Below are 23,956 nucleotides of genomic sequence, written 5' to 3'. Positions count from 1 at the left end.
GAATACCATTTCATTTATATGCTGTTTCACGTTTTGACTTTGATTATATAAATTGTCTCTAAAAGTGTGCAGATCTAATTGGAAGTGCACACAGGCAGAGACAGAGCAATCACCACACTGAAATTTTCAAGTAAGCCAGTGAGGCTCAGCGTTTTAGCAAACAAAATCACAAAACTGTACAAATCAAATGCACTATGCTGGGACAATTCTAATTATTGAAGGAGGCATGAGTGCAGCAGTTCACTTCCATCACTAATGGGGAGTGACCCTCTACCACTAGCTCTAATTTTTTACTCAAGCCAAAAATGATATTCCAAAGTTGCAAAGCAACTTTTAGAAATCAGTTAAAATCAAAATTCTCAATGAGGAAACTGAAATACTGTTTCAAGTAGTGTTGGGAACCAGATTGGTCACTGAAATTTAGAAATCAACTTCAGTTTGCAGGTTCTGGATGTTTTGCTTATAGAGATTATTTGGTTTCTAATTTTAAAAATGTGAAAAGAAGTTTAGAAAAATCTAACTTTTTTTTTTTACTCCATCAAAAAGGACATAAGAATTCCCACAAAGAGATGAAACCAGTGTAGTCTCTTAATTTTTGATCCTTGCCAGTGACTGCCCAATACTGCTTAGTTAGAGGAACGAGATAGCAAGAGGTAGATAATCCTTTGAGGCTGATATTGATATCAACCTACATCTCTCAAAAAGATCACAAACAAAAACTGGCCTATGGCACAGAAGACAAACTCCTAAATCCTTGAATAAAGTTTGTGCTGCAGTAATGAAAATGCTCAGACTTTGCTCACAGAGTTTTAGCACTTTGTAGTGAGGAATTATAAAAACTCCACAAGCTGAGTTACAATGGAGTGCTGACAGGACCTTAATGACTGTAGTCTGTACAGTCGTGAGTGCCTCTTACCTGATAGAAAGTGCCATCCTGTGAGCAGACTTGCGAAGATGAGCAGTTCTGACACCGAAACTGCGGAGGAGATGATTTTCTGATCAGATAAGAGGCATCCACAACTGGACATACACATTTACCATTTACTGATTTTTAAAAAAAAAAATTAAATGTAAAGGTTACAATCAATTTACTTATTTTATAACAGGAAAGACTTGTTTAATGAATAAATGGATGTTTTTCCCTTTTCTTGTCTATCTCATGTAAGGTCCACAGCTATGCAGTAAAAGTTCAAGGTCAATAGTACCAGAAACGAAGATACTGGATTCACTTGATCTTCATTCAGAAGAGATTGTTAATTAATTACCATTGCAACTTCATTGAGGAAAACAAGATCATAGAAGCCTAGATATTACTGGATTTATTGCCAGCACAATTAAATTTTTAGAGGTGTTAATCATCATTGACTTCAGAGGAATGATTTAAAACTACATGAAAGAGAAGATGAATGCACATACCTGGCTATGCTGTGTGTATATAAATACACTTACAAACTTAACCAGGAGTTGTGAACTCTTGCATTCACTAAATGTTAAAAGCTATAGTTCTGAGATTTTTGGGAATTTTTAGTGCAAATTTTTTTTAGCAAGATCATAGTTACTGTTGCCTCCAATTTCATGCAGTAGGCAAGGGCTGCAGGATGAAATACCATGAAAAAATTCAATTATCACTGAAATTGTTGCCTCAAAAATTCCTAATAGTACAGCAATGCTAACAAAAATACAAGATGGCAAACCAAACAGACATCCACTGGTTTCAAGGCAGTATTGGAAAAAATTCTAGTTAAAGCTCTCTTGGAGGTTTCAGCAATCCACAAATTTCAATGCAATATTACTTTCAAATTTATTGAATACTTGCCTAAATATATTGATCTCCCTAATTCCTATCAAAATCTCTCCTTCTCCCTCCAGCTTCAGATTAGGGTAAAAGTTTAGGAGACTTGTGAATTGTTAGCTTTACAGTGTATTAATCCTCTGTCTTCTCTGTCCATGCCCCAGCACTTATTATTCTAAGCACTAGGAAGCTTAAAAAGAATAGAGGAAGTTTGGAATTTTCTTCAGATCAGTACATTAGGGTATGTTAACTGCTTATCCTTAGCTGCACTCCAATTTAGCCTCCACTAGTAATGACAGACAAACTTGCATGTACTACAAAGCAATAAAGAGTGAAGACCAATCAACCAGCACACAAACAAATGCATAAAAGAAGGAGAAGAAAAGGGGATATGACGTCTAATAAAGAAAATATACAAGGCAATACTAAACCAAACTGAATATAATTTCTGAAAAAAGTCTTTAAAAAAGTTAAATACTGCAATTCTAAAATATACACATGCAGCAAGGAAAACCCATCTGGCTGTTATCTGAAAGTTATTATACAGCATATCCAAAAAGAATTAGTATTAATAGAAACAGTAATAAAACAATTACATTTCACTAGTGTCACTTTCAGTTTATTGACTGAATAAAACAGGTTCTTACTGAAGAACTGTTGGATGCAGATTCCCCAACTATTCTAACTCAAAAGGTCACCAAAAGCAAATTTGCTGAAAAAGAGCAAGGGCTTGGGTTTTCAGTTACTTGACTTAAAACTCTGAGCAGAACTTGCATGTACACATCATACCTCCACTATTCTGAAGTTTCAGAATCTACACAATATATGCGCTGAAGGGTTTCATCCATAGGGTTTTACATTAAGAAATTAAGAAAACATGCAGAAGGCGTTTGTAATAAGGTTTTTTTGAAGGGTCATAGATTATATTCAGGCCTAAGATGGGAAAGCATGTATAGTGTCTATAATAAATATACCAAAACATCATTTATCAATAATGTAACAGCATTTACGTTTTCGCCTCTTAGTCTCCATCTCGTCATATAGATGAATTCCATAGTGTGATCCTTCCCCATGATTTCTCCGTTGCATAGTACATCCAGCTTAAAATACAACAGAACAAACAGTAAGACAAAGGGTTGCAGAATTTTTTTGTCTAAATTAACTGCTAAGTGAATCTCCAGAGTTAATCCTTCCACTCCTACCATTACATAATGATTCCATCAGACATGTATGTCAAAGCTGGATGAATACAGCATGCTGACAATATGTTATTCTGTACCCTGGTATTCACTTTTGTGTTTTTATTTGAAGTGTGGACAGAAGGAAGTCTGCTACCGAGGTATGAAATCACCAGTAGACAAACATTCCCTATATTTAGCTACACTACACAGTATCCATTTGAAGAGAAAGCCTAGTGCTGTATTTTGAAGGCCACCTTATGAAGTTATGCCAGTACTCTTTCAAACCCAAAGATATAAACCAGAAGTACAGTAATTTTCATTTAAAAAATTGTAAAGAAAATTTTAAAAATTAGTTTATAATTAACTATAAATTACAAGAAAAATGCACTTCAAAGTACACAGACATTCCTTAACTGAAAGCAAAAGACAGTGAGAAACAACGATCTCAGTGTGAAAATTGTCTACTTTAAACTGTATTATAGCATCTTACTGCTATCTGCCACTGCAAATGTTTGACAGTATTTTCATTATTAGATCTATATTATTTTCTGGAATTCAGACAAAAAAAAAAAAAAAAAAGGCAAAATTTTGAAGTCAGCAGATTCTTTGTAACACAAGCCATTAAGGTACCAGACAGATTAAAAACCAAATGACACCAAAAAGGCTGGTCAGCATGTCATGACACCGTGACAAACTCCTGTGTATAGTTATAACCTGTGCAGCAAACCTAACTCAGCCCTACCCCTGACCAAAGCTGGGAGGCTGCTGCTGGTGCTACAGACAGCCTGCCCTGCATGGAGCCTTTGGCTCCTCTACAAGAACAGGCTGAAGAAATAGTCTGTGCCTCAGTCTAAATTCCTGTATCCCTAGAAAGAGGGAAAGCAATTCAAATATGATTAAATTTCATAGAACTATATTATGTTGCAGGGAAATTAAAATACAAACATCTTTCTTTCAAATGTACCTCATAGGAACTTGGAAGTTTTAATTTTAAGCTGAGAAACTTTTTGATAGTTCCCACGGTCACTCGAGTAGAACAGCGAATAAATTTCTTCATTAAGCCCTGAAGCAACAGCAACAAATCAGAAAAAAACATGTTAGAAATTTAAAAATTTAAAAACATGTGAGCAATCTTTCAACCAGTAACCAATTCTCTTTTAATTCATAATGACACAATAGGTTCCTTTTTGTTCACTTGTTTTCAAAATTTAAAAGATGACGACTTCATTTGACCCATCTCTAGTTCTAGAGATATTTCTAAAAGATACAGAAGGGAGGAAAGAAAAAAACGAAAGCCCAGCTACCACCAAACCCATCAAAGCCCCCAGAAGAACTTAAATAATCAGTGTGTTTGTGTTAGTAACGCTGGGGGTCAAACAAATGTTGCATTTCTCAGAAGTGTTAAGAACCTCCAAAGTTATACATGTAACATAACACTCAGAAAATACAAGCAGTTTTATTAGAAAAGTTTTCCTTTTATTCTTCTATTTTTAATTTAATAAAACATTGTTAAAATCTAAGGTGATTTCTAAAGACTTCTAGACTCAGTATGTTAGGTAACCCCCTTCAGGAACAGAAACCAAATATCCCTAATCTTAAAACAGCAATTGGCAGGTATTACTCCACACATTTTGCAGACCAAACTGACCTCCCCAAGGCCACAGACAACACATCAGGGTCAGAATCAGATTTACAGCTCAGAAGATCTGGATCCCAGTCATTCAGGGCACCACATATTTGATAAGCAGGTGCATTCTGGCATGTTAAAACAGTAATCCTGACGGTACGAGGCAGCTCACCTACAGCTGGCTTTATAAATACCTCCGTGGTGTGCTCTAATCTGTTGTGTACTGCAGTTATATACCATAAAGGCTGTAGTCTACAAAACTATAATCCCCACACAAACAAAAATTCCACTGTCACAGACGGCTTTCTGAATAGAACTGTATTTTTCACAAAATTCCCAAGGTGCACTGAAATGCCTTAAAGGGAAGGACTAAATAAGCGTGGAAGTGGGAACAGGTCACTACATTCCAGTTTATTTTTAATGGTTATAAAATGATTTGGTTCCTTTAAGCTGCTGTTCTGTCATCAGTAAGTGCAGCACAGTTTGTTTGCTACTCACTTTGACAACGTTATCTCCTGACTGCCCGTTGTTGCGCAAACAGTCGAGGCAGATTGCAATCTGTGGGTCACTCCTGTGATAGTCTTTATCTTCTTCATTTTCATCACACTCCTCATCTACTTTGGGTTTATCAGCTTTTGGACTTTCATCTGTAAAATATGAAGATCATACTATTTAAGTATAAAGTAATTAAGAACCATATATTTAAGGAGATAAGGCATTTTTATGAGCCACAATTTTTCTTCACATTAACTTCACACAGTTTTAACTGAGGGCATTCTTAAACTGACCAACTTAAAGATCTCTGGAAACAAATTTTTACTACTGAAATTTTAATGCAATATGCAAACAACAGACTTCTATGGAACAGAAAATAATTAGTTGATGGGCTATATTGGGTATGGCTGTCTACTTCTGATATGTTCAATAATTAAAACCCTGCAACTGTGCATGCGTCACAATCACTCAGACAAGTAAACCTACTGTATAGTGTGGCAGTTCAGTGACAAAATTAACGTTTTTAAAAAAACAATAGAATGACTAATCCCAACACTTATATATCAAAGTAACACAGCTAATCAATTCATATTAAATGTCACAATAATCCAGTGAAGACAAGTCCCTGTAATGTAATCACGAGGTAAACTAAACTTTAGACTTAACCACTTCTGACCAGATCTAAATAGGTCACTGTAAGAACTCCAGGTGTTTCTCTCCAGAAGGATTTTACAACTAAATAGCCATATATTTACTTACTCCCTTTTAAAAAGAAAAAATATAAGAAAAGATGAAAGGTCTGTGTATTTTTTAGCAGAGCTTATACAAACTACATAATTGCATAAAAATTGTTATCCCCTTTCCCTCTGCTGTTAACATGTTCTATTGGTTCCTGGTTAAAATTCTAACTATTTGGAAAAGTACCTTCTTGCACAGTTTAGAAAGGTTTAGCAAAGTTGAGCACTCAAATGCTAAGACTAGCAAGTACATCTTGGAGTAAGTTTTACAGATTTAGAGTATAGTATACAATCATCTTATTGTATACATTTGGGTTTTTTTCTGTATCCCCAACTTACTTATTTTGATTTAAAACAAAGGCTGCTCTCTATTGGAATAAAACATTATCACAATTAACTTGAATAAGCTGCTTTCATGTTTTTTAAAAACCTTTCTGATCAAGTTCTGCTACTTTCCTACACTTACCAGATTCTAAAGGAATTTAGAAGAGTTCAAATGAGAAAATGGAATGTAAACTTTACTAAACACCAAGCCATGACCAAGTCTCTTGACAGAGTAATTAGTTGCCTCTGTTAAATTTCCATATTCAAGATGAGTTTTAAGCTATATTAATTACTTTTCTCTCAGAATTTTTAAATTTTCACTAATTATGCAATATTTATCCCCAAGTCAATACTAGCTACTGACACATTTAGTTGAATGTGTATTATACATTTTGTTCCTATCATCCTCCAGGAGCAGAATTTACAGTATCAAACTACAGATTTCTTTTCTTTTTTTCTGAAAGTCCAGGAAACAAACTCTATCAATTGAGTCCACCTGTCACAAGCATTTGTTCACTTCAGGCTGGACAGTACCAACGAATATTTTCTCTCTGAACCATAGTATTTCATCATTCATCAATTCTTTCTGGTAACCACTCTCCTACAGGAGTCACCAATGGCTGAGATATGCTTTATTGTTTGGGGTTTTTTCCCTTCTGATATGTGAAAATTTTAAGTCCTGGGGTTTTTTAACAGCTCTTAGATGCTTAGGTTAGGAACTGTGCTGCAACCTGTGGCACAGGTATAACTGACCGACTCAAACTACAGTGACAATCTGATTGCAGGGCATGGTATCGACAACTGAAACAGTCTCTTCTAAATAAAATTATCCTCAGCAAATAATTTCTTCCCAGGCAAGATTCTAAATGCTTGTTTGTGGCAGAAAATAGCTTAAGTGCTCATAATTTGTATCAAAGAGTTGTCATGGCTTTCAATACTTTGCAGAGACAAAGTTGGATTGCCCCAGGCTTCAGTCTCTAAAAGAGTTGGATACATCTGTAGCTACTCAGAAGTATAATTTGCGAGTTAGAGCCTTCCTCTCATTCCCAAACACAAACCAAGCTCTCATTACACTTACTAACTCATCTCCATTGGGTTTATCATTAAATTAGGAGAGGAAGATAAGAACCAGAAGAGTGAGTTGGTCAAAAGCAAGTAATATTCTACAAATTTGCAAATTATCTGTTGATTCTTTCTATGTATATAGCAGAATACCATTTTCTAAACAGTCAAGAAATGTCTCTATCTCACAAAAATATTTTCTAAGTTTTTTTAAAACTGAACAGGTATACACTAATAGTATACTGTAGTAAACTAAGATAATTTAATCTAAACTGTTCTGCAGTTCATAATTTATTCATATAATAGAGAAAGTAACACTGTCCCTCACAATGGATGCCAAATCCAAGTCAACAAAACTTGAGAGAAAGAAAATTAAATGTTACAAAGTTGAAAAGAAGACATTATAAAGAAATGAATGCAGAAGAATATTATAAGATGTTTACTTGACAGTTACCCTTTACTGAAAATAGCCATTTTTTAACTTAGCAGATTCTTTCAAGAGTTCTTTAAAATCAAATCAAATAAACTATGGGATTAAAAACTTGATGTCAAATTAAAGGGGCATAAAATCAGCTGGATCTAGTCCTCGCTTAGCACCTCAGTACTGAGTTTCAAAGTTCATGGGTCAGCTACAAAAAAATGAAACAAAACAAAGAAAAAAAAACAAACCAAAAAAACACAAACAAACAAACAAACAAAAACAAACCAAAAAACCCAACCAAAAAAGCATTGTGGGATCTATAGAAAACAATTATTTGGCATGTGTGGAAAACTGTTTTACTGCTTGTCATAACTAATTCTTGACAACCTCCTACTTAACAGATGGTGAAATTTGGTAACAGAAAATAATTTGTAAAAACCCTGTAAAAAAATCCTGTCTTGCTCTATTAAGAAAATTAAGAATTCAGCTGGACAATTGTGAGAGCGTTGCAAGTGAGTGCAGAGGGTAATGCAAATGAAAATAATGGTAGAACAGCTAGAGTTTGTTAACCAACTGGTTGATAGATAAGCAGTAGTATGTGAAGGCTCATACATCGGCACCAAGTCACTAAAAATTCCTGTAGTATCTTTGAATGCAGGAAAAACAGAAAATGAACTTGTGTCAGTGAAGAAACTGGTCTTAATAAGCCATGTTACTTAACACACAGATGAGAGGGAAAAAAATCATCACCTTGTCCATTTTCTTGAGGTTTGTTTTTCTTCCAAAATTCAATCTCTCGCTGCAGTTCCTCTAGTTAACATCAAAGAAGAGTAATGTGAATTTTTAAATCAATACCAGGTATTAGAAAGAGCCATATTCCCCCACCAACCCAAACAGTTCCCAGAACCAAATGAGAAACTTACGTTCTCGAAGTCCAGGCACCAACTTAAATATAATTTCCTCTAAGGTGTTATCCAGCCTTTCAGAGGGAAAAAATACATTTCACATTAAATGGATACTAGCATTTTAAGTATTTTTAGTGTTTAAATAAAAAAAGCTTTTGAATAATGAGTTGCATTTTTCTGGTAAATAACGAATCCTGTCAAAGCCAACTGATTTTAGTTTGAGAGACAACAGCCTTAAAGCTTATCTCAACCATCTCCTAAATGGTATAACAGAAATAATTAATGAATTACTTTTTTAACCTATAAAGATAATAATGAACCAAAAGATAAAAACATTATACTCTGAAATTTTTATTTTTGAATTTGTATTACATGCAAACAGTAGTGTTACCAGAAGGAACAGACTGGAAAAGTAGTATCCAATTTTAAGGTCCAGCTCATGAGTAGTAAGCATGAAAATGATAAACTCCGTTATCATACTAAGTGTTGAAGAGCTTTGGTAATCAGCCTGTTACGAAAAACAGAATAGACTATTCCCTCCTTACCACACCACAGCAAAGCAGTCTTGGCAGGATAAAGAAGACCACAGTGCACCCATGCTGCTCTGACTTGATAGTTCTCAGTATCCAGCACAGTTAATTTGAACTATTTAAATCTGCCATGTGTTGCACACCAGAAGAGAGTACATAGCACAGGCATGTCCTCTGATACCCTGATATCAGTGCCAAAACTAGTTATTACAGTCCCTTCCAGTGTACACACTGCGGTTACCCTTGTTGCTGAAGCTAAAATACTTTTCTTTCCTTTTCTCTAAATTTAATCAACTCTTCTATCCATTTAGTTTATCATCTGCTTTCTAGTTCTACTTCCTCTCCTGGTCTCTTATCCTTCAATTTCCTCTGGCTTTCATTCTGTTTCCTTTTCCTTCCTCTCCTTTGCCCTTTATGTTCTCTCTTGTCAACAGAAACTCCCATTGCCACAGCCTAAACAAAAACTCATGACAAAATAAAACACTAAATAATGCAGAGCAATTAGGTATCTTGACATTCAGTCAGAATCTGGCATATTTTAAATTGCCTTTTTTTCATCTCAATAACAATATATTTCTTTATATATATATTTGCAAATACATGTGTGTACATGGTACTAATAAGACACTATAGGCCTGTCAAAAAAAAAGTATGTTTGTCTGTTCTGTCATTTGCTCACCAACAGTTGCAAAGTAGGAGTAAGAATGAATGTCTTTATTGTTGAGGAAAGCCTACAATCCATATAAATTAACAAAAACTATCTTAAAATAAATACATGAGTATTCAAGGTTCTCCTTACAGAATTTGTACTTGTGCTTTACAATTAGACCCATTTCCCAACCATCAAGTTCTGAGACTAGATCCCTGCGGTATCCATCAGTAGATTCAGTCATACCATAGAAATATTCATGTTTCAGCTACAACCACAATCCATTTTTAATTGCTTCTTCTTAAGGGGACAACAACAACAAAAATTCAGCAAGTGAAACATCCCTCCCATAATACAAAGCAGTGCAGAGAGAGCACTTTCTCACAAATAAGAAGGAAATTAAAATTGTAGGATGTCTGAGTGCTGGATTTCTAATAGATGACAATGTAGGTCTGCCTTCCCAGGTGGTGTAACTTGCAGCCTCCTCTGTCAGTATCTGAGGGAACTACAGGGTGCTGCTTTCTGTGAGATACCCACAGCAGAGCACTGGGAACTTGGGAATGTGCCTTAGAAATGGAATTCATTTCAAACTGTAAGAAAGCTCCAACCTTCATAATTTACTCATTAAAAGAAATGAAATAAAGACTTCAAAAGAGAACACCACTACCTTAATTAAAAATCCCTCTGTTCTTGATGATGGTATAATACATGCTGGTCTTTTTTCATTTATTTTTGAAAATTCCCATTTAGCACTTTCTAATTTACTTTCAATGGTTCAAAACAAAAGTCACTGGTAATGCTTAAATAGCAAAAAAATCCAGTATACTTTGCAAATCTACAATGCTAGAAGCAAGAAGTGGCTTCCCACTTTAGTCAATGACTTAATTTTTTTTTCAAAAAATAAGCAAAAAAATCTTCTTTCTTTACAGAAGATAAATAGTAATCAATACTCTGACAAGGAGCAGGGAAAAAAGTCCAATCTGATCTTTAAATGAAGGGAAACATGAAATTATTACAAGATTCTCAATTTCAGATGCATCTTTCAGTGTTCCCACAATCCACACATGTAAGCACCCTGACAGATTTGTATTTCTGTGTCTCACATCAAACTCATTCCAAAATGAAACTATTTGAAAAAGGTGGTCTCAGTCATTTACTGCAGTACTTCCTGTTAATACTGAAAAAAGAACATTGGTATTTCAGAGACACCTCTTTCCATTCCCACGTCTTCTAACCACCTTCCAAATCTCCAAACCAGAATATACAGTAAGTAGAACCAAGCATTTCTGTCAGCTTATAGCTCCTTTTCCCACCTCTTCTATAGTACTGAATGAGTTACAAGATCAACACTCTCTGATAATTATCAGCAAAAGTGAACCAAACTAAGACTACTGCTCAGGAAAACTTGCATGCACAGGAACATGCCAGCAAGAGAAAAAGGAAGTCTGCCCTCATGGCATTGTCAACACAGACCCTACTGAGTACTGATGATGCAGAATTCTGCTAAATCAGTCAAGGGAATTCTTAACATTTAACACTCTTCCTACATTTTCATTTTAGAGCTCAATGTTGAATTTCAGACTTAGTCTTGTAGTTACAAGAGACCCTAAGTGTTGCCAAGTAAGAGATACATGTAAAAAATTCACATAGTTATGAAGTTACTCAGAACTGAGTTTAGAAGTAGTTTATAAAGCTTATCTGAGAGATCTTAGTTAAAACTTCTAAGTGGAGTTCGACACAATTTCTCAGAAAATGACTGCATTCTTTAGCAATGATGGGGCTGATCTCCATGTCAGAGTGTAACTCTTGTGTTAAGTTATGCAGGCAACATCCAGGAAGATAATTCCATTGCATGGCTCATGTGCTCTTCTGATTATTAGTTTAGCAAATGTTTAAAGCTGGTTCATAAAATACAACCAGGAAACTACTAACTATATGCAGTTTCTTGGCAAAGAGACCAAATGACTCTAAAAGGAATTTCAGGAAATAATTGCAGAGAAAATAGCTCTTCCCACATTTCTGGCCTGTGCTCTCAACTTTCCTCACCCATTTATAATTTCCTACTCAAAGGACAGTATTTGTTTACTAAACATCTACTACATGTTTCAGAAAAGGCATTTTTCATCTCACATGAAGTGGTCCTATCAAAATAAAAGAAATATTTCTAAATGCTTTTGTTTTCAGCTTATTATTAGCCAACAGCATATTCTGTTATGACTCATACAGCACCTCAGAAACTGACAGGAAATCAGAAAAATAATCTACGTGAACCTTCTCAGCCCCACCCTTCCAAAAATATTCAGATGACAAAGTCTTAGGCCAATAACACCCTTTACAGTGGCTGAATTCAAGCTCTCTCAGTTATGCTCTTGGTACATAACTGGGAATGGTTGTGCACACATGGATCAGTCAGAAATCAAAGCAATGTACGACAAATTGTAACAAAAGCAATGACATCAGAAAATTATACCAAGCCTAGTAAATTCCAGACGTAAATTTATATTTTTACATTAAGGTAAGAATAAGCCCTTCTAAGTTCACAACAGTATTACAAAACAATAAATACTGGGGGATGGGGTGGAGATAGTGTTGGAAGTGAGGGCACAGAGTGCCTTCATCACTCCAAGAAAACATGAAGTTCTTCCACTTATGACATTTGCAAATTTTTCTATCTTATTGGATGGTGTGCTAATACAATATAAAAAAATCTCAAAAAAGGGTATTTTTAATGTAGAAGCTTCTTTTCATGAGTGTCTTTTCATTAATCTTACAACAGATTTCAATTCAGATTGGTGGACTTATGCCCTGAAAAACAATGCTTTTAACATGATTCATTTTCTATATGTTGCTCTAAAAAGAAAAAGTTGCCATGAGGTTTGGGATGCCCTAAACAATTTGAAAAAGCAATCCTCTAGAATTTAATTTCATGTAAAGAATAAAAAGTATCTGGTTCATTTGTTTAATAGAGACACTATTTTTTTTTAAACTTGTAGAATAGAAGCACTATTTCTGTGTCTTTCCCTTATGTTTCCTCCTTTTACTATATCTGAAAAATTCAATTTAGAATGTAGTCTGAGCTGAGAAAATGAAAGCCTGTATGGCTTAGAACAGTTAATATATGCATTAACCAAAACAATTATTGCCCTTTTAGGACAAAAAAATTAAGATTTTGTTGCTGTTTTTCTTCTTCCATTTCAGCAAATGCTATGAAGTAGATTCTTACCTTAACATTTCTAGTGGATTGGTCTCATGCACTTGGTTGCCACACCTGGGACAGTCATTGCTGTCTTCAAAGTGTTGAACAATACATGTCTTACAAACTAAGACAGAGAAGGAAAAAAAAAAAAGAAATAACACACTCAGACAAAATCTAAATAATGTTGCTCAAGTATGACCTAATGGTACCTGGTAGCTACCTCACACATCAGAAATAAAAGAGTATTGTCTTAAAGTAAATAATGACAATGTATCTTATCCCCTTCTTGTTCCTCAAAACCATAGTTAGTTCTGCTCTGCTGGGACACCAAGGTCAGCAGCACAGGCTGGACAAACACTTTAAATTATGAGATAGTTTCGCTACTTAGAATTCTCCCAGCATCATAACACATGAAGCCCACAGCCTGTACCACCTTAAAGAGCAGGTTCTCAGGTGGTGCTGGGGAACTTCAGCCAGCACAGCCCACCATCACCTCAGCTGATCTGAAATAACTTACATCAGTTCAATGGTGTTGCTTGCAGCTGAAAATACTGGTTAAAATACTTATTGTAAGAGAAAAGGTCACAGAAACTGTACACAGGTTCAAAGTGTCTCCTTTTTGACACAGGTCTTTCCAAAGCAATGACAGAATGTACACTCAACATTTAATATTTGAACCTTATAATGAAAAATCAGGATCAGGACCATGGCAAGTATCAATAAACCCAAACCAACAACGTGAATTTAAAAACCAATTAACTGAAAGTAAACTACACAAGGTGCTACACTACTGTTGCTTCTAAATGACCAATTACAGACTGTAGATTTTAATGTAATTAATTATGGAAGCCAAGCTGATGAGAACAAATATGCCTGCTATTATTGCTGCACAACAATGTTCTGGATGGAGATAAACTCTACCCTCTTCTTATTATTAATTCACCTACACTGAAATAAGAACTGCAAATTCATCAGTAAATGGACTGAAAAAATAAATGGACTGCTGTGACTGCAATATGCTTTCTGCTGAAACACTGTAACTTTTTTCATCAATTACTTAAAGAAATATGAACATCTTTAAACAAGTTGGAAAATCCTAATTATAAGACCACTCTAGGAATCTTGAACTTTCTTTAACAAACAAAGCCTTTGTCGTTGCTTTAGAATGCTCAGAAGAGTTATATCAAATCAGCTGATGCTGACAATGCACACACAGTAAACCTCCATGTAGGTGCTTCTTCCAACTGCTTTAAATCACTAACTTAAAGACATTAACTTCACAGCCCAAGACTGTCAAGGAATTGTAAAATAACTCTTCTGTCAGTTAAGCTTTTCAGCTGCAGCACCTGATAGCTCCTAATCCTGGTATCTATATTGTGCTGAATTCACTGATTCTGCCAGGAGAAGGTGTATGGGTTAGTGCTGGGTGAGGACAATACCACTGAGCCACCAGGTTAAGAGTCACCAGCTGTCTCAGAAATGCCAGTAGTTGGAAACCTCAGTTTCAAGAGTGTGGGGGAAAATGGCTAAGGAGCAAGTATGATAATGAAATCGTGAAGTCTAACACAGATGTAAATTACTGTCATCTGGAATTTCAGCTAAAAGTCACTGAGGCAAGTAACAGAAGAGTTGGGCTTACTCTAGGCCTCTTCTAATTTCACTTCATAGAAACTGAACTTAAAGCTAACTCTTTTTTCAATGGAGTTTCATCTGCTAACTCCTATAACAAAGGAAGGAGTTAGTCTTTATGTTTTTAGTAAGCCTTCTGTCTGGTATAAACAGCAGCATCTCTATGGAGCCTTTGTAGCTCAACACCAAGTTAAAATGATCAAGAATAAACAAAGTGGAAAAATTTGTAAAAATGTAATTACAATTGTTCAATATTAATTTCGGAATTGATAAGTTCAACCCCCAACCTTCTCTTGTTTGGAAAATGTCCAGGCTGGATGAGGTTCTGAGCAACTTGAACTAGTGGAGGGTGTCCCTGCCCATGGGAGGAGAGTCACAACTAATTAAGGGTCTGTTCCAGCCCAAACCATTCTATGATTTTTTTTTTTGCAACAGACTCAGAGAATTAGCACAAAAATTCTTCAAAAAGAGAAGGGGCTTTGTTTCAATACCAGAGTTATTTGGTTTCTTTTCTGTAAGCAATAGAATTAGCCTCCTTCTGAAAGAATTTCCTTGCATTTTAGAAAAACTTTCTGAAATTCTTATGAGAATTTAATTCCCTTCACTTGTTCTCAGAATTTCTGCTCCACTCATGTCAGAGAAGTTCTTGAAGTCTGTGATGAGATGACACTGTTCTTACTGCATTGAGCTGTCTTGTAAAGAGATTTTACATTTGAGCTTCCTAGGTTTTTTGTTTGTTTTCCAAACTAAAGGCAAATAGGGCCTATCTAAGCTATAGCTTTCATTTACATCCAGAAGAAATCTGAAATTATTACTATTCAGAAGAACTCCATGCCACAGGATCAATAACTAATATACTTAGATAATTGACTCCATAAAATCTCCCAAACACTAAACACTGCTAAACATAAAGCATGCTAATATCCAAAATACCATAATTGGAAGAAATATTTATAATATAAACCAATCTATGGAAAGAAACTGAATTCCTCAGTCTGAATATATTTTTGTGCTCTTATTACACCTTTTGTTTTTCAGAGGAGATGACAGCCTTGGAAGGCATGCATGGTCCAAGAAAGCACCTAATGATTAAGGAAGAGCTTCATTTCAAGTGCAGGAAAGGTCTTTTGAGTAGAACATATACAGAGATGACATCATAAGGAACCAAGAACCTTATTCCAGTCCTATATGGATGTTTTTCCATGCCAATAAACACACAGATCTGGATCATCTGTTTGTACAGCCAGCTCAAGACCATAAAAACCCCCTTGAAATTGTAAATCAATACTGAAGTAATCTAAACCAACTTTTGCTTTTTCTCATGTAGAGCTATGGTGCTATGAAGATTTGCTGACCACAACTAAATGTGATTTACCAACAGGAATATAAGGGTAGAAAATGCATATAAATTCTAGCATGGAAGAATAATGAACTGATACATGACACTCCTAGTGGGATCATCAACCAAATATTTTCCTATATGACAGGTATAATCGTCCTCTGTTACTCTCAATGTAAAACACTCAACATTTTTCAAAGCTTATCTCTTTGCAGTTTCAGAAAATGGCATGAAATCTAAATATTGAGTGAAAAAGGTAGGCAAAAAGGGAATCCTTGAACACAATTAAATGACAAATATCATTAATTCACCACCTAGGGAAAAAACCAAAACCCTTAACCCTTTAACCAAAACCCTTCCAGTACAGATTAGGAAAATAACATGGTTTCATTTGCTTTACTGTAGGTCATGGTAGGGCAGCAAACAGGCAAAAGAAAATGGCTTAACCTAAATGTACAGTTTGCAGAATTTTGAGGTATATGCTACACATGCCAGTGAAATGAGAACTTCAGTTTCATAGTCGTACAATGACATTTCAGATGAGACACAATAAAAGTTAAACTCATGTAAGATGACTTTCTATGGCTGATGAAAGCACTTGTGTGACATATGCTAATTGGCTGGCTGCATAACAATGCTGTTTTCCAATACAGAGAGATCTGGTTCACACATTCTTTCAGATCTTCATAATCAGATGAAAAACATAGATACAAGTGCCAAGACTGTGCTGTATGTCACAAACAAACAAAAAAAAGGATATATCTTATGAATATCTACATATGTATCCATCCAGGTTACTGTTTAAATGTTGATTAATGAGGTACCTAAATAAAACTTCATATTGCATTTTAAAAATAAATTATTCTACAAGATAATGTTTAATTAGTTAATTGTGGTACAAATTATTTGTCAGAACTCATCCTTTGAATTCTTCCAAGGATTTCCTCTCTCAAAGTTAATCACTCTGATTCAGTGAGCAAAGGAAGGGCACAGCTAGTGGAACGTCAAACCCATCCAGTGGAACATCAAATCCATCTCGCTGATGGCACAGAGGTGCAACAAGGCATTTGGTATGTTTACTGAAGTATTTAATTATCTACCTTAAGCCTGCTTTAAAAGCATTTACTTTTAGGGAGAGTGTTTGCTTAAAAACAAGACAGAAAACTTCACTTAACCACCCTTTTCAGAAACTATACAAGTGGGACTACTCCTCTTTTAATTACTACTACCAAACACAGTCACACTAGATTTTTTTTTTTTGTTACAAGAGAGAGAGAATTTCAGGATGTGATAACCAAGAAAGACTTTTTGTGTTGAAAACTATTTAAAAAGGAACATTTAGGCCCTGCTACATGCCATTGACTAAAGTTTCTGCAGGAGAAGGCAGCTCAGCTTGCTTGTCTGAGGGTGAGAAATTTTGCTGCAGTGAAGTTTTTTTGGGATCTTGTGTTGACAGCATAGGTTTTTAGCAAAATCTGAAAACCACTCTGGCTGAAAGATTATTTGATATTGAAAATTATATCTCTGGTAAATTTCCTGCAGGGAAGGACATTTCTGAAATTTCCTAGACTGCCTTGGTTGGCAATTTCTTAACACAAATATTAGAGAGACCAATTAGGAGTAAACCACCTTTTGATCTCCTGTTCATAAAGAGGGAAAAGTTGGTGATGAATACAGCCACAGAGAGCAGCTTGCCTTGAGGTGAGTTGAGGATCTTGAGAAAGGATACACACTTAAACAGCACAGTTAGGACTCTGAACTTCAGGAGATGGGACTTTAGCTTGTTTAAGCAACTGCTCATCAGATTTCCCAAGGAGACTATCATTGGAAAGAGATTTAAGAGAGCTGGCTAAGCTATACAGTCCACTGTACAGGGAATTATGTCAGAAGAACTGCCTAGTGCACAAGAATTGCTTAGTGCATACGGTTCCTAATTAATATGCAAAAGTAGATCATATTAGAAGTGGAAACAAGAACGGGAAACAAAAGGATATAAAATCACTACTCTGGCACTTAAAAGACAAAGGTAGGAAAGCCAAGGCTCAGCCATAGCTAAAACTGATGAGAGACATAAGGAATTATGTAAGTATGCTAGTAGGAAGGAAGCTTTGACAAAATATGCCTGTTAATGAATGAGGGAAACAACTCAGGAATAGCTTATACAGAAAGGTTTGAAGTCTTCAGTATCTTTTTGCCTTGGTCTTCACAGGCAGTGCTTGATCCTCCCTGCATACCAGCTTGATTTGGGAAGGAGAGGGATGATCAACAGCCAAGGAGCAGCAGGTTGATGCTTACTGAGAAAGACTGGATGTACTTAAATCTACAGGCCAGGTAGGATTCACTAAGATGAAAGCTCATCACCATAATCAAGGTGATTATGAGAGGTACCTGATGACTAGAAAAGAGTAGCGTGTTATGGTCACCTGTAAGAAAGAGGGGAAGGATGGCCCAGGGAAGTACAGCTAAACAGCCTCCTCTAGCTCACTGGGAAGATGGCAGATTACATTATATCCCTTGGAGTCAATTTCCAGCTATGGGAGGGACAGAAATGTAATCAGAAAGTGGAAATGGCAATCTGCCAAAAGCAAATCATGCTATAGGCTGGCAGGTGATGTAATAATACCTTGTACCATTTGGACAGCAGTTACAGGAGAGATGGAGCCCATCTTCTGGGGAGCGGCATATAGTATGACAAGGAGCAATGGTCACATGTTGACATTTGGCAGGATATTCAGAAAAACTAGATAAAGACTATAGCACTGGAAATGGTTATTAGGAGAAGCTGTGGAGACTCCATGCTTAGAAATTCAAATGTCAACTACACAGAGACATGGCTTGATCTGGTAGAGTGCTGGCAACTAACCTGCCTCCTGCATGAAGTTAGCCTAGACAACCTCCAGATGCTTGTTGATGTTTTCAACCAGCATTTCTATGATTGTGTAAACAGTCTGTTATTTTTTAAGACACTAAAGAATGTTCTCAAGGAAAGTTTATTTTGCAAATTTTGTAAGTGGACACTGTACTAAACAATGGAGTGACTCAGGAGACAGATGATGGGACATGCCCTTTAGCTCATATCCAGACTGCTTCCATCAGTGGTTCTTAAACATCCTTGACAACTGTGTAACAGACTAGAAAAAAAGGTTTCAGTCCATAAGAAAAAAACATTCTGTTGAAAGTAGCAAAAAAGAAATGAAGTACTGAGTTTGCAGAATAAGTAATTTTGCATTAACACAACCGTTTCCTTTCCAACAGTGATAAGAAAATTTGCATTTCTGGTACCCAAGTTGCACTTATGTTTCCCAGCAAATAGTGGAGTTTTTTGTCCAACATTTTCTGCCCCAGCAGAAACATCTCTTATTGAAAAGACACTAACTTCTCAGAGCAGGACTTAATATTTTCCAGAAATACAGAATATGCAAATCAACTGCTAATTCCCTGCTGTGGTTACTACTGATCACATTAGTTGCCCCATGATCACTGGAGAACATCTATGTCAATACATGCTTTTCATCTTGTCCAAAGTCATACATTGTACTCCCAGTATCTAATGAATTTGCACAGCTTCTTCAACCATTAATATCTGCAGATTTTGATAATCTGTACAACACTGCTTTCAATCATGGCAATTAGTAAGCACAAGACAAATACCAAAGGACAGTTAAAATCACTGTATACTGTGGTATCTATTTGACAATACTGAAGAATCATACCTGTATGGTACCATACCTATTTGAAAAAAAAAAATTAAAATATTAAATATTTTCTGAAAGATAACTTAGCAGAGTACCTCCCTGAATTCTTCCATCACCTTTTCCTTTGCAGACATAAGATTTGCATATCACCACTGTTTTCAAGTTTTAAATTTTCCTTTCCATCACTGTAATCTTTGTATTTTGGTAACTGAAACTAGACTTTGCTTTAAAGAAACACCTCCTTCTTTCCTGCATTTCTACTTAAGGACCTAAATGTGGGGCAGTTTTTCAATGAGAAGACCTGTGTAACTATATGGCAGCTCAGTAAAATTCATGTGCTCTGACCTGGGAACTGGGCAGTGACAGAGCAGGCTCAGTGAAGAGCTCACAAACTACAGAAAGAAGAACAGAAGAAGCAGATGCTGCTGAGAAGAGAATGCTCCTTCTGCCATTATTGTTTTGTAACAGGACCAAAAGTAAATAAAAAATAAATTATGTAAACAAAAAGATAGCACAATAAAAACATTTTTTTCTTAAATCTGATTTCTGATGTAACTATTTTCCCCTAACCCCAACCTTTTAAAAGCTGTCAATGTTCAATAAGCTCCAACCATAAAAAATAGCTAATACTGGAATTTTTCCAGTTTCTTTAAAGGGAAAGAGAATTTATTAATATATTTATCTGTCTCTAATAAATTTACCTCTGTTAAGTACCTCAGTCTTTTCCTGATTCTTTGTCACTATTATCCCCCTGTATGCAATAAAGAATGAAGATCTTCCTTAGCACTCCTTTTCTTGATAATGTATTTATATAAACATTTTTAATTGTCTATTATGGCAGTAGCCAGATTAAGTTCTGGTTGGGCTTTGGCCCTTCTAATTTTCTCTCTTCATAACTTCATGGCGTCCCTGCAGTCCTTCTGGGTTGACTGTCCCTTCTTCCAAACTCAAAAGCTCTACTTTTCTTACTAAGATCCAGAGAAGGCTTTCTGTATAGCCAGGCTGGTCACCTTCACTGCCAGCTCATCTTTCTGCACAACTTGCTCCTGGTGCCTTTAAGATTTCCTTCTTAAAGCACATACAGACTTCCTGCACTCTTCTGCCTTTCAGGACTGCCTCCCAAGGGACTCCATCAACCAGGCTACAAAATCTGCCCTCCAGAAGTTCAGGGAAGTGGTTCTGCTAAATGCCCTCCTACTTTTCCAAGAATTGAAAACTATCTTTTTGTGTTTGCTGTGCCCAAAGACATCCTCCAACTTTCACATCACCCACCAGTCCCTCTCTGTTCACAAACAGCAGGTCCAGCAGGGCCTCGCTCACTAACTATGTCAAGAAGTTATCCTCCACCCACTCCAGGAAGCTCCTAGACTGTCTTCTCTATGCTATTTCCAGTAGGCATCTTCTTTTAGAAGACTTCAAATGTTATTTGGAAAGATGTCAAATTCTAAAGGAGGTCCAGTGAAACTACTGGCTATTCAGAAATAAATATAAAAAAAGCAAGCAGGTAAATAAGCTTGTAAAAGTAAGATGAGAGAGTTTGACAGGACCATTCATATGTTTAATATAATTCATACACGACAATGTATGATGATGTAGTAGGAGCAGAAGACAACCTAAACAACTTTTCCTGAGACAGTTTCACTGAAAGAGATCTATTCCCTAAGCAAATATTTTGCCACCTTCAAATGTTTCTCTGCACTGTGTCATGAAACACATTAGAGAGATGTGGGCCACTACTGACCAAACTAGTGTATGCATCACACATACTGCCAACAGATACATCAGTTTAAGCTTCCAGCATGGTTATATCATCAAAAGAGCACACCTGACCTAATGATCTCACCTGTGACCAGACAGGCTATAGTGATATGTTAGGTGTTAGAGCCAGCACTATCACCACTAGTCTAGGGCAAAGGGTCTCTGTACTCTGCCAGGTCCAGCAGAGCTGGCATAGCCTCACAGAACGGGTCAGGTTGAAAGGGAGATCCCTGCATCATCTGGTCCAACCTCTCTGCTCAAGCAGGGTCATCCCAGAGCACATGGCACAGAATTGCATCCAGACTGCTCTTGGATATCTCCAATGAGGGAGCCTCCACACCCTCTCTGGGCAATCTGTTAGAGTGCTTGGCCACCCACACAGTAAAGAAGTTCTCCCTCAAGTTCAGGTGGAACTTTCTGTGCATCACTTTCTGCCCATTGCCTCTTGTTCTACTGTTGGCACTACCAAGCAGAGCCTGGCTCCATCCTCTTGACATCCAACCTAGATATTTACACATCTTAAAGAGGCCCTGTCTCAGCCACCTCTTCCTGAGCCTGAACAGGCCCAGCTCCCTCAGCCTTTCCTTGTAAGATATTCCAGATCCTTGATCAACTTACTACTCTCTGCTGGACCTGCTCCAGGAGCTCCATATCTCTCTTGTACTGTGAAGCACAGAACTGCACACAGTTCAAGATAACCCAGACTGCAGACCAGTGTTTAGGAAACTTCAGAAGAGACTGGACTAATTCAAAATATTTCATGTAAAAATTCAGTAAACAAAAACAGGCACAGTGACCATATTAAACACATTAACACTTAAAAAAACCCAACAAACTTATGAAGGCGGGACTATTTTGCAAAGTATTACTTACAGGTATGGAGGCACTCCGTTACTGTAGTTGGCTTGATGAGATAGCCTTTACAGATATAGCAGGTGATATGAGGATTGAAATCTTTCACCAAGTGCTTCCTCTGAGTAGCCATTCGTGGAGCAGGAAACGCTGGCAGAGTGCTTGGGGCCAGAGAAGCAAGTCTGAGAGGCGCTGATGTCCACAGTTCACAAGAGCTGTGGCGCTGCTCTGTGCAGCTGGACTTCTCCAGGCATTTGATCTTAATTCCGCAGGTCTCACTGAGACATGGCTCATAACTCCAGCTCCTGTGTCGGGCGAGTCATTTTCCTACCTGTAACACACGTGGAAAAAGAGAGCGATGTGAACCTGACCGGACGGCGGCGATGCCCCGGAGGACCAATGTCGCCATGAACTTGGCAGCGGCCCGGGGCTGTAATTTACATAACAGCAGCCGCCGTGCGCCGGCAGCCGAGGCCGTGCCCCCGCCCCGCCGGGCTCCGGCCGCGGGCGGGACGGGCCGGGGCCCGCGGTGACAGGTGCAGGGGCCGCGGCCGCCCCGCAGGCACAGCCCGCCCGGCACAGCCCGCCCCGCTCCGCCTCGCCGGGCCGGGCCCGCAGGCCGCGCCGGGCCCGCGGGGAGCAGCACCCCCGCCGCCCCGGCCCCGCGGGACCGCGGCCGGAGAGGGCGGCGGCCGCCCGGCTCTACCCGCGCTCGCCCGTCCCTCCCCTCCCGCACCTGCGGCGCCTCCCGCCCCCGCCGCGGCCCCGACCGTACCTGGTGCAGCCCCGCGGCCTCGGGCGGGCGCCCGACGAAAGAGAAAGGGAAACGCCGTGCGCCTCCCCCGCTCGGAGCGCTCCCTCCTCCCCGCCGGGCTGCCGCGGCCGGTCCCGGGGCGGGCGGGACGGGCGCGCAGGCGCTGCTCCCGGCCGAGCCCCGCTGCGCCACAGCCCGCAGCGCCGCTCGGGGCGGCGGCGGCCGGAGCACCGCGGGCCGCCCGCGCACGGCGGCCGGACGGCAGCGGGGCGGCGGCGCTGCCGGCCCCAGGTAAGCGCAGCGGCGGCGCCCGGCCCGCGCCTTCCGCTCGGCACACACCCGCCGGGGCACCGGCACTGTTTCTTAAAAATAACTTCAGCTTCTGCCCGTGGAAGGGTGGAAGGTAAACCCATTCTCCAGCCCGCAAACGCAAACACTAAACACTGCACTAAGTTAGCCCGAATCCCGAGAAAATACGTGTGTTTTCCTCGAACCGGGACCAACTAGCCAACGGCTTAGCACGAGTAAAAGCTGTCTCCGTGGTTCAGTGCATCTGCTTTTGCCCCCCTAGTCACAGAAATCCATCATATTACCAGGTAATTACCCATAAAATTAATGCTGCCTTAATTTTCCAATGGTACTGTTTCTAGAAAATTTCTTTTATACTGCATTTAACAATAATGACAGAAACATAAGGAGACATTTCCTGTATCAGCTGCAATGCCACCACATTACCTGAAACTGTTTTAGGTTTTTGTTCTTCTGTTCTGCATTTTGAAATAAAAGCTCATTTTGCAGTGGCCCTCCAGTGCACTCTTCCCTTTCATCCATGTGTAAGTGCTGCAACAGCTGAAGGCTTTAATAACTTTGGCATGTTTCTGCCATCCAGTCCTACTGCTCTAATATTTACCAGGCAATAGATCTCCATTAACATAAATTCAATGGCTAGTCTGAATCAGGTGCATCAAAAACTGTCACAATTAAAGTTACAGTGCAATGATGAATGCGTG

General features: G+C 38.1%; 1 protein-coding gene across 4 annotated transcripts in view; it reads right to left on the bottom strand.

Moving 5' to 3' along the window:
* The window catches only part of PCGF5 (polycomb group ring finger 5), a 65,225-nt gene that overhangs the window by 10,653 nt on the left and 30,616 nt on the right, over positions 1 to 23,956 (bottom strand). Inside the window, exons 1-9 of one of the 4 annotated variants that reach the window (XM_059851602.1) lie at positions 22,968 to 23,104; positions 22,214 to 22,523; positions 12,947 to 13,043; positions 8,563 to 8,618; positions 8,390 to 8,449; positions 5,099 to 5,247; positions 3,938 to 4,036; positions 2,803 to 2,892; positions 917 to 976 (exon numbers count right to left, since the gene is read on the bottom strand). In XM_059851602.1, coding sequence (XP_059707585.1) covers positions 917 to 976; positions 2,803 to 2,892; positions 3,938 to 4,036; positions 5,099 to 5,247; positions 8,390 to 8,449; positions 8,563 to 8,618; positions 12,947 to 13,043; positions 22,214 to 22,325 — 723 coding nt within the window. In that variant the 5' untranslated portion in view covers positions 22,326 to 22,523; positions 22,968 to 23,104. Of the gene's footprint in view, positions 1 to 916; positions 977 to 1,023; positions 1,045 to 2,802; positions 2,893 to 3,937; positions 4,037 to 5,098; positions 5,248 to 8,389; positions 8,450 to 8,562; positions 8,619 to 12,946; positions 13,044 to 22,213; positions 22,524 to 22,967; positions 23,105 to 23,956 lie in introns of those variants that run through there. The other 3 variants (XM_059851606.1, XM_059851603.1, XM_059851605.1) reach the window with 3 other exon arrangements.

The sequence above is a fragment of the Haemorhous mexicanus genome, chromosome 7 (assembly GCF_027477595.1).
Source record: "Haemorhous mexicanus isolate bHaeMex1 chromosome 7, bHaeMex1.pri, whole genome shotgun sequence".
In the NCBI taxonomy this organism is placed as follows: Eukaryota; Metazoa; Chordata; class Aves; order Passeriformes; family Fringillidae; genus Haemorhous; species Haemorhous mexicanus.
The sequence above is the reverse complement of the archived record's forward strand: the minus strand, read 5'-3'. Positions and strand labels throughout refer to the sequence as shown.